The 15463-nt window shown below is 47.2% G+C and overlaps 1 protein-coding gene across 1 annotated transcript in view; it reads right to left on the reverse strand.

Annotated features, from left to right (window-relative positions):
• ATP8B1 (ATPase, aminophospholipid transporter, class I, type 8B, member 1) overlaps positions 1 to 4465 on the reverse strand; it is a 48020-nt gene extending 43555 nt beyond the window's left edge. Inside the window, exon 1 of the mRNA XM_015412133.1 lies at positions 4288 to 4465. Coding sequence (XP_015267619.1) covers positions 4288 to 4465 — 178 coding nt within the window. The remainder of the gene's footprint in view (positions 1 to 4287) is intronic.
• Between the last annotated feature and the right edge of the window lie 10998 nt (positions 4466 to 15463).

A 15463-nucleotide genomic window follows, 5' to 3' on the forward strand; every position in this document is an offset into this window, starting at 1 on the left:
CTTGGCCTTCGCTGCTGTCCCCCCCCTAGTGGCGGCGGGAGGCCGGCTGCAGAGCGTTCCCTGCGCATGCGCAGGGGACGCTCTGTCAGTTTCGGAGGGATTTAAACATCCCCCCGATATTTTTTACAGATTTTTGTGCACACTTGGGGACCGCCCCACGTGTGCACAAAACTCTCCCTCCCCTCCAGGCCCCCCCGATGTGCGGAAATAAGTATCCACACACCAGGGGGCGACTTCGGAATTAGATATATAGATGGACTGCTGCTCCATATGTTCTCCAATTCCCTCTTGAAGCTGTCCATGCTTGTAGCCGCTGCCACCTCCTGTGGCAGTGAATTCCACATGCTAATCACTCTTTGGGTGAAAGAAGTACTTCCTTTTATCCATTCTAACCTGACTGCTCAGCAATTTCATTGAGTGCTTTGGGGGGTGGACTCTATGGCATTGGACCCCACTGAAGTCCCTGTTCTCCCCAGGCTCCATCCCCTAATCTCCAGGAGTTTCCCAACCTGGAACTGGACACCCTACTCACCCATCCCCTGTCGGTGGCCGGAGGGGTGGGGGGACACCTTGCAACCCTCATCTCCAGGTGGGACCTGGAGATCTCTCAGAATTACAACTGGTCTCCAAGTTACAGAGATCAGTTCCCCTGCAGAAAATGGCTGCTTTGAAAGTAGCATTATACCCCATTGTACCCCACTGAGGCCACTCCCCTCCCCAAGCCACACCCTCCCTAGGCTCCACCCCCAATATCTCCCAGAGTTTCCCAACTTAGAGCTGGCAACCCTTGGACATCCGGATGTCAAATACCTCCATTTTTTTTCCTTATCAGATCAGAGTTAACATTATTGGGAGACAGTATGATTAATGTGTCTAAGTAAGTTTCAAAATACCCAGATGGCCTGAGAAAAAAGTCACCGGAACTAGGGAACTTGCATTCCGCGTGGCTTCACTGAATTTCCAGCACCGCTTATGACCAGTGTTCCCTCTAAGCTGAGTTAGTGTGAGCTAGCTCATCGTTTTTAGCCTCCAGCGCACACATTTTTGTCTGAGCTCAGGAAGGAGGGCTCCAGAGCAAACTAATTTATGCAGGAGCCAGATCACTCGCTCACAACTTTAATGCCAGTAGCTCACAAAGTAGAATTTTTGCTCACAAGACTCCACAGCTTAGAGGGAGCATTGCTTATGATCCTAGCTCATGCTTCACTTTTGTTTCTGTGAATGCAAACTAGAAATTCTAGTAAACCAGCAAAACAACCTAGGTGGAAAAAATATCAAAAAACTGGGAGAACAAGTTCTTATAGGATACATAAAGGAAAGTTGACTCCTGGCAGAGTGGAGAAGACACCCCAGGTAAATAACATGCAGTCCCTCGTGATCCCAACATTTCACCTTTTAGAAAATTAGGACCAGTGTGATGAGAGACTATCTTAGTATATCCATCTGGAGGAGGAGGAGGAGAAGGAGGAGGAGGAGATTGGATTTATACCCCACCCTTACCCCACCCCCCTTCACCTGGAGTCTCAGAGCAGTTTACAATCTCCTTCCCTTCCTCTCCCCACAACGGACACCCCCTGAGAGAGCTCTGAGAGAACTGCTCTTGGGAGAACAGCTCTGAGAGAACTGTGACTCAAGGTCATCCAGCTGGCTGCATGTGGAGGAGTGGGGAATCAAACCTGGTTCTCCAGAGTCCATCCTCCTAACCACTACACCAAACTGGCTCTACACTGAAGCACGATATATCAGATCTTGGGGGAAAATAAAATGTAGCACCGTAACTATTTTTCCTCACACTGAAGCTATTATTAATATTTACCTCACCAAGTGGAGGGGTTTTTTTCGTGCAATAATAGTTCCAATCACAATGGCCTTGGGAGTGTGCCAGGTTTGTGTCAGGGCACCGCTTGCGTGAACTGGCTCTGCCAGGTCGGTAGTGGCACAATTCCATGGCCTACCATTTTAAAGGAAACATCTCTACAAAATATACAAAATTTGGAAAATAGCCTGTACATCATTTGTTGGCATTAGGTGGAAAATAGACACAAACAAAATGGTCCTTAAGTATATTTTCAGTCAGCCACTTGTTTAGGGTTGACAGCCTCTAGGTGAGGCCTAAGGTTGCCAAGTCAAAATTTCTTACTGGTGGAGGAGCCTCGCCGGGCTCCGGGAGTCGTCTGTCGATGTGCAAAGCACACGCACACCGCCAGCACGTCACCGGAAGTGACGCACGACGTCGATCATGTTGAAGGCGTCGATCATGATTCTGCGGCGGTGGGAATCGAGCCTCCAAAGCGGGGGTTTATCCGCCCCCGCCCCCACCCCCACTTGGGAGCCCTAGTGAGGCCTAGGAATTATGACGGATCGCCAGACTGCAGAGATCCATTCCCCTGGATAAAATGGCTGCTTTGGAGGGCGGTCTCTATGGCATTATAACCCTCTGAGGTCCTTCCTCAAATTCCCCAGGAATTTCCCAACCTGGAGTTGGCAACCCTAGTACACTTGGCGGAGATGGCCTTAAGAAACCACTCATCTTAACTTACCATGCTTCACATTTCTCCACTTTCCAAAACTGAACTACTCAAGCGGGCTTTTCAGCACAGATAATAGGACTGCACTGTACAAAATGTAGAGAACAAGCAGTAGCGCCTTACACTTGCCGGAGATGGCCTTAAGAAACCACCCATCTTAACTTACCATGCTTCGCATTTCTCCACTTTCCAAAACTGAACTATTCAAGCGGGCTTTTCTGCACAGATAATAGGACTGCACTGTACAAAATGTAGAGAACAAGCAGTAGCGCCTTAAAGACAAACAAAATTTGTAGCAGGGTGTGAGCTTTTGGGAGTGAGCGGTGACTCACAAAAGCTCAACCCCTGCCAAAATTTTGTTCGTCGTTAAGGCGCTACTGGACTCTTGCTCGTTTCTACTGCTATGGACAGACTGACACGGCTACCCATCTTGATCTATCTCCATGGACTGAACAAAATGGTTTTACAAATTTGGTCAGAGGAATGATGAAGGACTGTGGTTTATACCGCTGCATTTCGCTTACTGTAGGTAGAATCCAATTTATGTAATTTCTGTACTCCTTAATGTATCATCTGAATACTTATACTACACTTCAGTTCTTCCTGCTGGTTCCAGACTTCTAACATCCTAATGCATTGGTTACTGAATGTCCCATTGTTTGTGATTGTGCTGACTCACTCCACGTAATCTGCTCTGAGTCCCTATGAGAAAGGCGGGCTATAAATCATGTAAATAAATAAACAAACCGATCTTTATAGGCAGAGGTCATTTCGTGTAGGAGCGCACTGGAGCAGAGCTCCGGCAGTAAAGAGTCAAAAGCTAGCAATCCAAAACAGTCCAGTGGAGCCTGAGCGGTGGGTGTTGCCATCTGACACACTTCCGGTGATGCCAGGGGGTGTGGCACATGCAAATAAGTTATGCTAATAAGTTATGCTAATGAGCCCCTACACCGCTTTTTCTACGAAATGACCCTTGTTTGTACGGTAGGTGTTGCACTGTGTCAGCCCACAAGTGGCTTTGAGAGGCATCAGAAATATTGAAGCAAACAAACAAATTTAGAGTCCAGTCAACCTTTACCTTTACAGGCACTTTTAGACCAACAAAGGTTTATTCAAGGTATGAGCCTTTGTGTGCAAGGCACACTTTTTCAATTACGTTGGAATGGTAGATGAGGTTCTAAACTTATAGACAGGGGTTTAACGTAGGGATCCTAAGTCCCCCCGGGGGGCAAGGAAACCCCCGTCCCAGAGGCCCGTTCCCCGGCGGCGCTAGATCGGGCCCCGGGGGAACTCCTCTCTGACGTGTGCGTCACCCGGAAGTGACGGGAGCCGCCTGCTCCCGGAAAAGATCAACTTGGCAACCCTAGTTTAACGGCAAATTAACATGTAACTTGATGATGTTTAAGTTATGCAAAGTGAAAAGCTAAAATAACAAGTTAAGGTTATAAGGTCAACAGTTGTAAAGCAATAAATATGTCAACACGGAAACGTCTCTGGACAGCACTGGCTCTTTGGCTTGGAAACGGAGATGAGCACTGCATTCCTAGAGTCGGATTTGACTGGCTTTCGAGCAAGGGAAACCTTTACCTTTACCTAACAGAATCTTAATTATCTCCTCTCAGGGTGGAGGGCGCATGGAGGGCACTTAACAGTATATTCTGAGCTGGATGTAATATTGTTAGCAACATCCATTCAGTTAACTGTTAACTTCGCTTCTGTAAAATCTGTCTTGGCGGTTATTATTTGCTCGCGTCCTCACCCTTTCTCAGTGTTTCTCGAGTCACTTCCACTTCCCTGTTGATGCGGTTCTGCTCCGGCTCGACGGCGGGCGGCGTGTCCAATTCGTCCTCCGTCTCATCGTCGCTATACGGCATCTCCTCATCGTTGGGCTGGGAATCCTCATCGAAGGTAGTCTCCGAATCTCTTTCCGTCGTCATCCTGCGAGCCGTTTCTGAGCACAGAAGAGAGAGAAGAATTCAGCCCCGGTGCAGCGGAGACGTAACAGGATTCTTGCCTGTCCAGTTCTCCAGTTTCTCTTGGTGCCAAACCCACAAGCTCGAACAAAGTTCCCATGGCAGCGTTTTAACCAAATTCACAACTTTCTGCACCTAAAGCCTATGGAAGAGGGCAGTGCCCTTCAAAAGGTACCTTTTATTGGTACCTATGTACCAGCTAATGTAAGCAGCCCTGAGCCTGCTCGCGGGGAGGGCGGGGTATAAATTGAATGAATGAATGAATGAATGAATGAATGAATAAATAAAAGTTACTGCTGTTACAAGCTTCTTCCCACCTTGGGTTCTTTACCCTGGACTCTCTGAACATTACAGAGGACTCTGAAGCAGGTTTGAAGGCACGGTCAGTTCCACCTGGCACTGACCAGGTTTCCCTGTTGCCCAATGGACTAGGGTTGCCAAACTCCAGGAGCTGCCTGGAGATTTCCTGCTATTAGAACTGCTCCTCAGACAACAGAGTTCGGTTCCCTGGAGAAAATGGCTGCTTCAGAGGATGGATTCTATGGGGTTATATACTGATGAGGTCCCTCCATGCTTTAAACACCACCTTCCCCAGGTTTCACCCCCAAATCTCCAGGTATTTCCCAACCCAGACCTAGAATGTGACCTAGAATACCCAGCGCCTTCTTTCCTGGTGCACACAGTAGGGGAATACAAGGAGCAGTCTTTTCAGGAAAGGGCAGGCTGCCATTTTTCACCGATGAACTTTTGATCAGCCTCTCAAGATGTCTAGGAATCCCCAGAACAATAGGGATCTAGCATGGTCCTGGTTTCCTTGAAAGTCCACCACTATATTAATGTGCCAAACTCCGTTTTGGGAGACCATGAAGTTTTCACAGTTCATCATTCCTCCTGGTAATATGTGTTGCCTGCCTGTAACCAAGACAACAACAACAACATCTACCTCCAGGACCACCATCCTTGGGCAGTAGAGTTGCCAACCTCCAAGTGTGGCCTGGAGATCTCCTGGGATTACAACTGCTCTCCAGATGACAGAGATCGGTTCCCCTGGAGAAAATTATTTCTTTGGAGAGTGGACTCTACGACACTGTAGCACCCTGAGGTCCCTCACCTCCCCAAGCCCTGCCCAGACAAGCGTCTTTGATTGGAGGGGTAGTCAGGAGGGCCTCTCCCAGTGAACTTAATTCCTGGGCAGGAACGTGTGGGAGAAGATGGTCCTTCACAGAGATGTGAAGGCCCGGAAAAAAACTGGAAAAATTCAGGGGAAAAGTTTTTTTCTGTTTTTTTCCTGAAGCCTTTTTGTTTTTTTCTGAAAAATTGGAAAAATTGAAAAAAGAAAAGAAAAAAAAATTGATTATGGAACATTTTATTTTAACATGATGAATAAAATATTTTAAGACAAGAACAAGATGCATTTCTTCCTTTAGGAGGTGCGATTGTCAGAAGAAAATAAAAAGGTTTCAGTTTTGTTTTTGCATGTGGGTGGGTATTCTGTTTGTAATAATTGTTTGGATACACTATATTTTTAATATGCTAGTTGTGATAATTTCATGCCAAGTAAAAATGTCCATAGTCATATTTTATGTTCCTAAAGTAACAGAATGACTTTCAATCTAGAAAAGACAAAAGAAATGCTAATGTAGCATTTTTTTCAATTTTTCCGAAAATCTCCATTTTTTCCCAAGCTTCAAAATTTCAGATACCCTGGTCCCAAGCCACGTAAGGCTTTAAAGGACAAAACCAACACCTTGAATTTGGCTTGGGAGTGGATCATTATCCAGTGTAATTGCTATCGCATTGGGGATGTATGCTCCCAAAAGCTAGCGCAGAGCAGTCTAGCCACAGCATTCCGAACCAGCTACAGCTTCTGAACGTTCTTCAAGGGTAGCCCCAAGTAGAGTGCATTGCAGTAGTCCAGTCTAGATGTAACGAAGGTATGGATCACTGTGGCTGACTGAACCCGGAACAGATGCAGCCGATTAGGGTTGCCAGGTCTTACCCGGCTGCCGGTAGTGCTCTTGCCCAGTCCTGGGATCTTCTGGCACATGTGCTTTGCGCGCATACCATGACTACATCACCCAGAAGTGCCATCATCACATCAGACACATCGTGCAGGGGACGCTCTAGCATTTGGGGGAAAAAAACACCCTCTATGGTCACCACAGAGTTATAACCCAACTGCTAGAGCATCCCCCATGCAACATACCCAATGCAATGACGTCACCTCCAGGTGACGTCATTGTGCTGGGCACATTAGGTGTGATGGGGCTCTTTGGGGGCAGGGCTCTCCCCTGGCCAGCTGGCCATTGGTGGACTGGGCCCCCCAAAAGCGGGGGAAGCCCCTCCCCCATTGGGGGGATGGCAACCCTACAGTTGATACACTAGCCGAGGCATGTTTACTCAGATACAAGCCCCACTGTGTTCTAAAGAATCTACACTCAGAAAACTATGCACACGACTGCAACCTAAGGCTGGGAAAGACTGCCGGAAGACCACCTAGTCAGTTTGGTGCCGAGATGAAATCTGAACTGGTTTTTTCTTTGATCGCTGCTCACTCGCTTTGCCTTTTTTATTGATTTTAGAAAACATATAAGCCACCTCTCTAGACTGCTGCTCAAGGCGGCTCACAGAGTCAAGCCTGATAAAAACAAACTCAATAAAATTAGTTTAAAAAACCTGAAAAGAAAAACCAAGCAGAGCATAAAAGCTGCACAAAACATCCTGCAGTCTTAGACGGTCACTGTAAGCCAGTCCCCAGACTAGAAAGCAGACTGTAAAAAAAGAACTTTTTATAAGATCGAGCCCCTAAGGGTACAAAAGAAATGTTTTTTAAAAAGAGCAGGCTAAGTGTCAGGAGAGCCTCAAGGGCAAGGATGTTATGCAATGCCAGCTCCCCAGCCGCATACTAAAACCTGCCAATAATATGAGTAGACATAACCTCAGATAATTAACTTCAGCATCTCAGAATTTCAACGAAGCACAGCTGTACTGCACCTATGACTTCCTCCTCTCCCATTTTATGCACACCGACATTCTCAACCTCTGCACAAGAGGAGGCAAAATATGAATTACGTGCCTCAACACTTCTAAACCAGGGAACATTACCCTCTGCACAGAATAGTTATATCGATGAACTGGATGATTTTGCTGCTCTCAGCTACTCCTCCATCAATGCTTTATATGCCTACAGCTCAAGATGGCCCAAACATGCCACTTTTCTGCTCTCTTTTTTGCCATCAGGTCACAGCTGACTTATGGCGACCCCTGGTAGGGTTTCCCAGGCAAGAGACGTTCAGAGGTGGTTTGCCATTGCCTGCCTCTGCGTCACGGCCCTGGTATTCCTTGGAGTTCTCCCATCCAAGTACTAACCAGGGGGCCAATCTTGATTAGCTTCCGAGATCTGATGAGATCAGGCTAGCTTGGACTATCCAGGTCAGGGCAAACACACAGCGGCCCCATTTTAAATAAACAAGACAAGGTCTGAAACGATGCCTGCTTCAGAAATGCACTGTATTTTCTACTGATCTAATTTATCATGTCCTGCATGGTTTCACACGTCATGTTTAATACTTATGCTTTGTTGTGATGACAGCTCTGTTTCAAGTTTCTGCAGTCCCATTACATTGCTTCTTAGATGTATTTTATCCAATTGATTGCACTTATTTACACTGTGTAATCCTGACCTGGATAGCCCAGGCTAGCTATCTTGTCAGATCTCGGAAGCTAAGCAGGGTTGGCCCTGGTTACAACTTGGATGGGAGGCCTCCAAGGAATACCAGGGTCACTGCTGAGAGGCAGGCAAGGGCAAACCAACTCTGAAACGCCTCTTGCCTTGAAAACCCCACCGGGGGTCGCCATAAGTCAGCTGTGACTTGACGGCAAAAAAATAAAACCCACCTTGAGTCTCCCCAAGAAAGTCATACTATAAATAACATAAATACATAAAATCAGGGCTATTTTGGGGCAGGAACGCACAGGAACAGAGTTCCGGCTGGCTACTGAGTTGGCTACGCCCAGCAGGAACTCATTAGCATAATAGGCCACACCCAACAGCAGAAACTCATTAGGATTGGCTACATTAGGGGTGTGTGGCCTAACATGCAAAGGAGTTCCTGCTACAAAAAAAGCCCTGGGTTTTGACCACAAACAAGGTAAACAGAATAAGAAGCAAAAGGTGGGTGTGGCTGGATGACCACACTTCTGGTAACATGGGGGTGTGGCCTAATGTGCTAATGAGCGGTGTTGTCAGGGGTGTGGCCTAATATGCTAATGAGTTTCTGCTGTTGGGTGTGGCCTATTATGCTAATGAGTTCCTCCTGGGCTTTTCCTACAAAAAGAGCCCTGCTAAAATACATTTTAACCCATCGCTTCACATTATGGGAAGGGGCATTTTCACAGTCCCTTCCTTTCCTTGTATGCGGTTCTAAAACTGACGGCAAATTGTACTTTATTCAAACCGCAAGCGACATATGCTCTGATAAAGAAAGCCATCATTTGTGGCTCAGATTCCATGTCAAAGCTGTGGTTGAAAGCAAAAGCGAGGACGGCATCTGCATGCCCTGCAGTGGGGCAGTTGCCGCGGCCCAGAGATTCTAGCAGGGCCCGCTTACACCCATTCCCCCCACCGGTACGGCTGTCGACTCCAAGTTGGGAAATTCCTGACGATTTGGGGGGGGCGGAGCCTGGAAAGGGCAGGTTTTGGGGAGTGGAGTACAATGCCATACAGTCTACCTGCCAAAGCAGCCATTGCCTCCAGGGGAACGGACCTCTGTCTCCTGGAGATCAATTATAATTCCAGGAGATCCACTTGGAGACTGCAACCCTACCCACCTGTGCGCCTCCCCTGCCGCCCGCCCATGGGCCCTTCCCCATCCATTCACTTGTGCGTTTAACAGACAGCAGAAGAAAGAAGTCTGAGGAGGAAGCCCTAAGAAGAGAGCAAAAGAGGGAAGCGATACAAAAAGAGAAACTGCAGGACTGGAGAAGAGACCAGCGATCCAGGTAATGTGAGGAATGCAGACTTGCATTCCTTCTTTGCCCACACGTGTCACCAGTCTTCAACCCCACTCTCACCTGTTTTTAATGCAAACCTGGTTTCAGAGCAAAGATTAAGGACCGCTCTCCCATATTCAGTTTGCAACCTGACATATGAAAAATGGGGTCATGTCCCAAACACCATCCTCCCCAAAGGAAACAGGGGTTAATGCCTACCTGTTGTAATGCACCTTCCTCAAAAGAAAGGGCATTTTTTCCTTATTCCAGAAAGATGCTGTGGATGTCAGGTAAAAGACCGTTATGCAGACCAGAGATTCCCAAGCCAGAAAAGCTTCGGATATTGGACAGAGTCTGAAACCCCTTCGCCTTCACACTTGTTTGGACTTTGCTTAACATAAGAACATAAGAGAAGCCAGTGTTGGATCAGGCCAATAGTCCATCTAGTCCAACACTCTGTCACACAGTGGCCAAAAATAGCAGGTGCCATCAGGAGGTCCAGCAGTGGGGCAGGAACGCACAGGAACGGAGCCCTCCCACTGTTGACCCCCCCCCAAGCACCAAGAATACAGAGCATCACTTGCCCCAGACTGAGCTTGACTGTCCAATGCTGCATTACTTGCAGCCGAATACATCAACTGGGGGTGCAAAGTACTATCGAGTTGCAGGCAACTTAACAGTGATCCTGTAGACTCTTCAAGGCAAGAGGCGAACAGGGGAGGTTTGCCGTTGCCTGCCTCTGCACTGCCTGCTGCTTACCTTTCCCAGATTAAAAAGGTAAATGTAAAGGTTCCCTTGCTCGAAAGCCAGTCGAGTCCGACTCTAGGGTTGCGGTGCTCATCTCCGTTTCAAAGCCGAAGAGCCAGCGCTGTCCGAAGACGTTTCCGTGGTCATGTGGCCGGCATGACTAAACACCGAGGTGCACGGAACGCTGTTACCTTCCCACCCAAGTGGTACCTATTTATCTACTGGCAATTTCTTGCTTTCGAACTGCTAGATTACCTCACCCCAGTTACGCCGCTCTTTTATGTTAGCAAGACTCAATGTTTTACCCTCAGCGGTATTGTCTGGGAGGTTTGCTAACACTCCCTATCAAGAAAGATTTTGTCCATGTAAAGGAAGGGAGGCACCTGGAAACGGTAGCCCACGTTCTACTTCATTGTGATTTTTATGGGGAAGTGCGGGACTGCATAATTAAACCTATTGTCTCTTAACGTTCACAGTTTATCTGAGGAGAAGTTGGTATTTCTTTTACTATCTGACGGATGTTCCCACATGACAAGTTCAGTTGCAAGGTACCTCTTGGCTGCCGTAACAATCAGGGAGCAAAAGTCTAGCTTTTCTATGTGATGCTTGATGGTTTTTATAACTGAAATTCTCTGCAACTTGGCCATGTTGCACCTTTTCTCCTTTTTCTTTTTATGCCAATAAAGGTATTTGGATTGGATTGGCCTGCCTCTGCAGAGCAGCCTCCGTCTTCCTCGGTGGTCTCCCATCCAAGCACTAACCAGGGCTGACCCTGCTTAGCTTCCCAGATTTTACCAGATTTTACCCTGGGCCACCCAGGTCAGGGTGAATACATCAACCATCTCCAAAGAAAAGCATTATGGGGGAGCCAGGAGACAGGGGAGTTTTGTAGCCCTTGATCTGGTGGGCTCATTCCCATGCTTAGGTATTTACTTCATTTATGGCTCACCTTTCTCACTGAGGAGCTGCGGTGGCTCAAGTGGTTAAGACGCTGAACTGCAGGCTGTGGAAGGTCGGTAGTTCAGCAGTTCGAGACCCGGGTGCCGCATGACGGAGTGAGCTCCCGTCTCTAGTTCCAGCTCCTGCCAACCTAGCAGTTCGAAAGCAAGAAATTGCAAGTAGATAAATAGGTGCCACTTCGTTGGGAAGGGAACAGGGTTCTGTGCGCCTTGGTGTTTAGTCATGCCGGCCACATGACCACGGAAATGTCTTCGGACAGCGCTGGCTCTTCGGCTTTGAAACGGAGATGAGCACCGCAACCCTAGAGTCGGACTCGACTGGCTTTCGAGCAAGGGAACCTTTACCTTTTTTCTCACTGAGACTCAAGGAGGATTACAAAATGTTACAAAATATAGAAGACGTTTCCGTCAGACAGCATGTGTGTGTGTGTGTGTTAAGTCGTGTCATTTTGCTTCTGACTTGTGGCAGCCCCGTGAATGAATGACCTCCGAAACATCCTATCCTTACTTAACAGGCTTGCTCAGGTCTTGCAAACTTAGGGCCTTTGTGGCCTCCTTGACACAGATGAGTCAGTCCATCTCCTGCTGGGTCTTCCGCTTTTCCTGCTGCCTTCCACTTTTCCTAGCACGATTGCCTTTTCCAGCATCTCTTGTCCTCCCATTAGATAGCATAAGATATCCAATAAAGCATGCAATAGGACGAGGATTACAGAATTAGTGTTCCCTTGCACTGCCTTCATCAAATGTCAACAAACTACAAATTACAACTGGGGAAGGCGCACGCAAGACTCTCTTTCCAAAAACTGCAACGAGCATTAGAGTGCCGGGGAAAGCTAAAGCGAAAAGGCAAAATGAACCTTAATGATATGGTACAGAGCAAAAGCGTCATTAAATGTTGTTAGTCGCCTTGAGCCAGTCCTGTGGCTAGGCGGGATAACAAATCGAAATTATAAATAAATAAATATAAATAAATAAATCTTATTCATCACCTGCCTTCTAAACATGTAGGGGAATTGCAAAAGTTATTTAAATATATTTTAATCAGGCTTAACAACGTGGCTTTTCTGAGGAATGTAAGGACTTACTATTTCATCGCTGGGATGAGAGTCCGTCTTTAATATTTACTTTCCCATCTCCCACAGACAAAAATAGCAGACAAATTAAAATGCCTTTCATTCACAAACTCATTTATTAAGATTTGTTTGAGCTCATCAATAAATATTGCCCGAACGGATCAATCAACTACACTGCGGGCTGATTGAACAAGGCAGCCCTCCTAAAAATATACCTAAAATCAGGATGGAACGGGTGACCTGTTTGGAACTGAATACATCAGATTTTTTTAAAAAGCTGGCAAAGTTGAGACAGGATGGAGGTTTATACAACAATGCATAGGGTGGAAAGTGGACAGGGAGAACCTATTCTCCTTCTCCCATCATATTAGAACCTGGGGATACCCAATGAACCTGATGGAGGACAGGAAAAAATGTGATTCTGTACTCAATGAATGATTACATTTCAGAAATTTGCTGCCAGTGGACTTAGTGATGGCCACTAACACGGGTGGATTTAAAGGGAGACTACAGAGTTTTGTGGGGAATACAGCAATCAGTAGCTTTTAGCCATAGTGTTTAAAGAAAAAAATATCTATATTCAGAGGCAGCAGGGCTATTTTTGGGAAGGAACGCACAGGAACGGAGTTCCGGCTGGCTCCCGAGTTGGCCACGCCCAGCATGAACTCATTAGCATAATAGGCCACACCCAACAGCAGAAACTCATTAGGATTGGCTACATTAGGGGTGTGTGGCCTACCATGCAAAGGGGTTCCTGCTACAAAAAAAGCCCAGGGTTTTGACAACAAACAAAGTAAACAGAATAAGAAGGGAAAGGTGGGTGTGGCTGGATGACCAGACTTCTGGTAACATGGGGGTGTGGCCTAATGTGCTAATGAGAGGTGCTGTCAGGGTTGTGGCCTAATATGCTAATGAGTTTTGCTGTTGGGTGTGGCCTATTATGCTAATGAGTTCCTGCTGGGCTTTTTCTACAAAAAGAGCCCTGAGAGGCAGTAAGCCTCTAAATATTACGCAGGGCTCTTTTTGTAGCAGGAACTCCTTTGCATATTAGGCCACACACCCCTAATGTAGCCAATCCTCCAAGAGCTTACAGAGCTCTTCTTACAGGGGCTACTGTAAGCTCTTGGAGGATTGGCTACATCAGGGGTGTGTACTAGAAGGCAACATGAGGGGGAGGCCTTGGTTTCTATGCCCTGTTTGTTGGCAACTCATCTGATTGCCAACCTCCGGGTGGGGCCTGGGGTTCTCCCAGAATTATAGTCGATCTCCAAATTACAGAGATCAGTTTTCCTGGAGGAAATGATAGTTTCCCTCCACATCCCTCCACTGATGAGCTCTCTCCACTCCCAAAACCCCATTCTCATCCCCAGATCTCCAGCTGTTGCAACTGACTGACTACTGCATGAGACAGAATGCTGGACTAAACTGACCACTGGTCTGATCCAGCAGGGCTCTTCTTATACGGAATGTAAAAAAGGTGCCCAAAGTGTTGTGGGTGAAAGACACCTTCTCCAGATGGTAAGTCCTGTGACAAAGGTGTGCCTTCAGCCCCTTATCAATCTAGTCTTCCATTCCGTTAAGGAGTCAGGACTTTAATCTTAAACCTTCTCACCCTAGAAGAAATTTAGAGTCCAGTGGCACCTCTCAGACCAACCCTGAATAAACTTTTGTTGGCCTTAAAGGTGCCACTGGACGCTAGATTTGTTCTACTGCTTCAGACCAACACGGCTGACTGCCCGGAATGTCTCACCCTGGTGCCACTTTTCCATTTGTACTGTACTAATCTGTTATCACACTTGCCTAGAAACACTGACAACCAAACGAGACATTACAATGGCCGCAGGTCCGAGTCCTAGGGTTGCCCTCTTCCAGGAGGCACCTGAAAACCTCCTACTATTACAATTCATCTCCAGACAACTAAGATCAGTTCCCCTGGAGAAAATGGCTGCTTTGGAGGGTGGACTCTGTGGCATTAGACCCTGTTGAGGTCCCTCCCTTACCCCAACCCCACCCTCCTCAGGCTCCACCCCCCCCAAATTGCCAGGTATTTCCCAACCCAGAGCTGGCAACTCTAGGTACAACCTATGGCTACCGACGTTTTGGAGAAAAATGTGGCCATTGAAAGGACACTGCAGCACAGGAAAGCCAGGTGACCTTGTTCCCCACCTGTGATTTTTCAGGTGCCAAAACAGGCTGGTTTTGATACTTGAAAAGGGGTGTGTGGGGGGGGGGGACAAGGTTGCATGATCCAGCACTATGGCATTTTTAAAAAATGGCCAGATTTCTTTCTAAAATGGCGCCAGTGTCGTGACATCTAGTTTGGCTCTGAATCAAGTTACGTGTAGTTCAGATTCTTTCCTCCAGGGGGCTCTCTTACCAGAGAAAACGGGCAGCGTATATCTTCCAAATAAATGGAGGACCAATGGAGGCGGGTGGGACAGCCTTGAGACCAATCCCCTTACAAGCCATTTGTCTGCTCAGACCCACAACTGCTTTCCTCCAGAACAAACAGAAAAGCAAACATTATTCCACAGAGTGAAAAGTGCGGCCGGGGGGAGTGGTGTTGAGCAGATGAGATAGATAGATATACATGGCAAAGAATGCATTAAAGGGCACCCACCCACTCTTGCCAGACATCCACTCAATCCAAGACCGCTCAGAAGCCACATTTCCTGATAAAAGAAGTCCCTCCGAGCGGGGGAAGAATCACTCGCATACAACCCAGGGAGTGGCCTGGTTAATGCCTAACCGGATAGTAAAACCGTTAGCCGCTCCCCAACCGGCATGTCTCCATGTCTTTACCACCGGATAGTCACAAAGGATGGAAATCATGACCGTCAGTACTTCCTTTGAAGTAAAGAAAGAGGGGTCTTGTAACCAGGGTAAACACTGTCATTAGCTATGCCGGTAGACCTCTTTCTGCCCCCAACACTATATGGGACAAGATAGAGGTAGAGTGTATGGTCAGAAAGCAGATAGTAGGAGTGCAAAACGCCTGATGTGCAACTCTACACGGGGACTGGAAAATAATTGGAAATGGGGGGATGCCAGACCTGGTGTGTGCATGCAGCAGGTCAAGGCAGAGACGGAGAGGAATCACCTTGTTCTCCTTCAGGTGCAGACCAGGTCTTGGTTTATTTATGTCAGTTCTTTAACTTGCCTTTTCTCTCTAATCCTGAAGTTATTCATGA

Source organism: Gekko japonicus, unplaced genomic scaffold (genome assembly GCF_001447785.1).
Source record: "Gekko japonicus isolate JY-2015 unplaced genomic scaffold, Gekko_japonicus_V1.1 scaffold2076, whole genome shotgun sequence".
NCBI classification, from domain to species: domain Eukaryota; kingdom Metazoa; phylum Chordata; class Lepidosauria; order Squamata; family Gekkonidae; genus Gekko; species Gekko japonicus.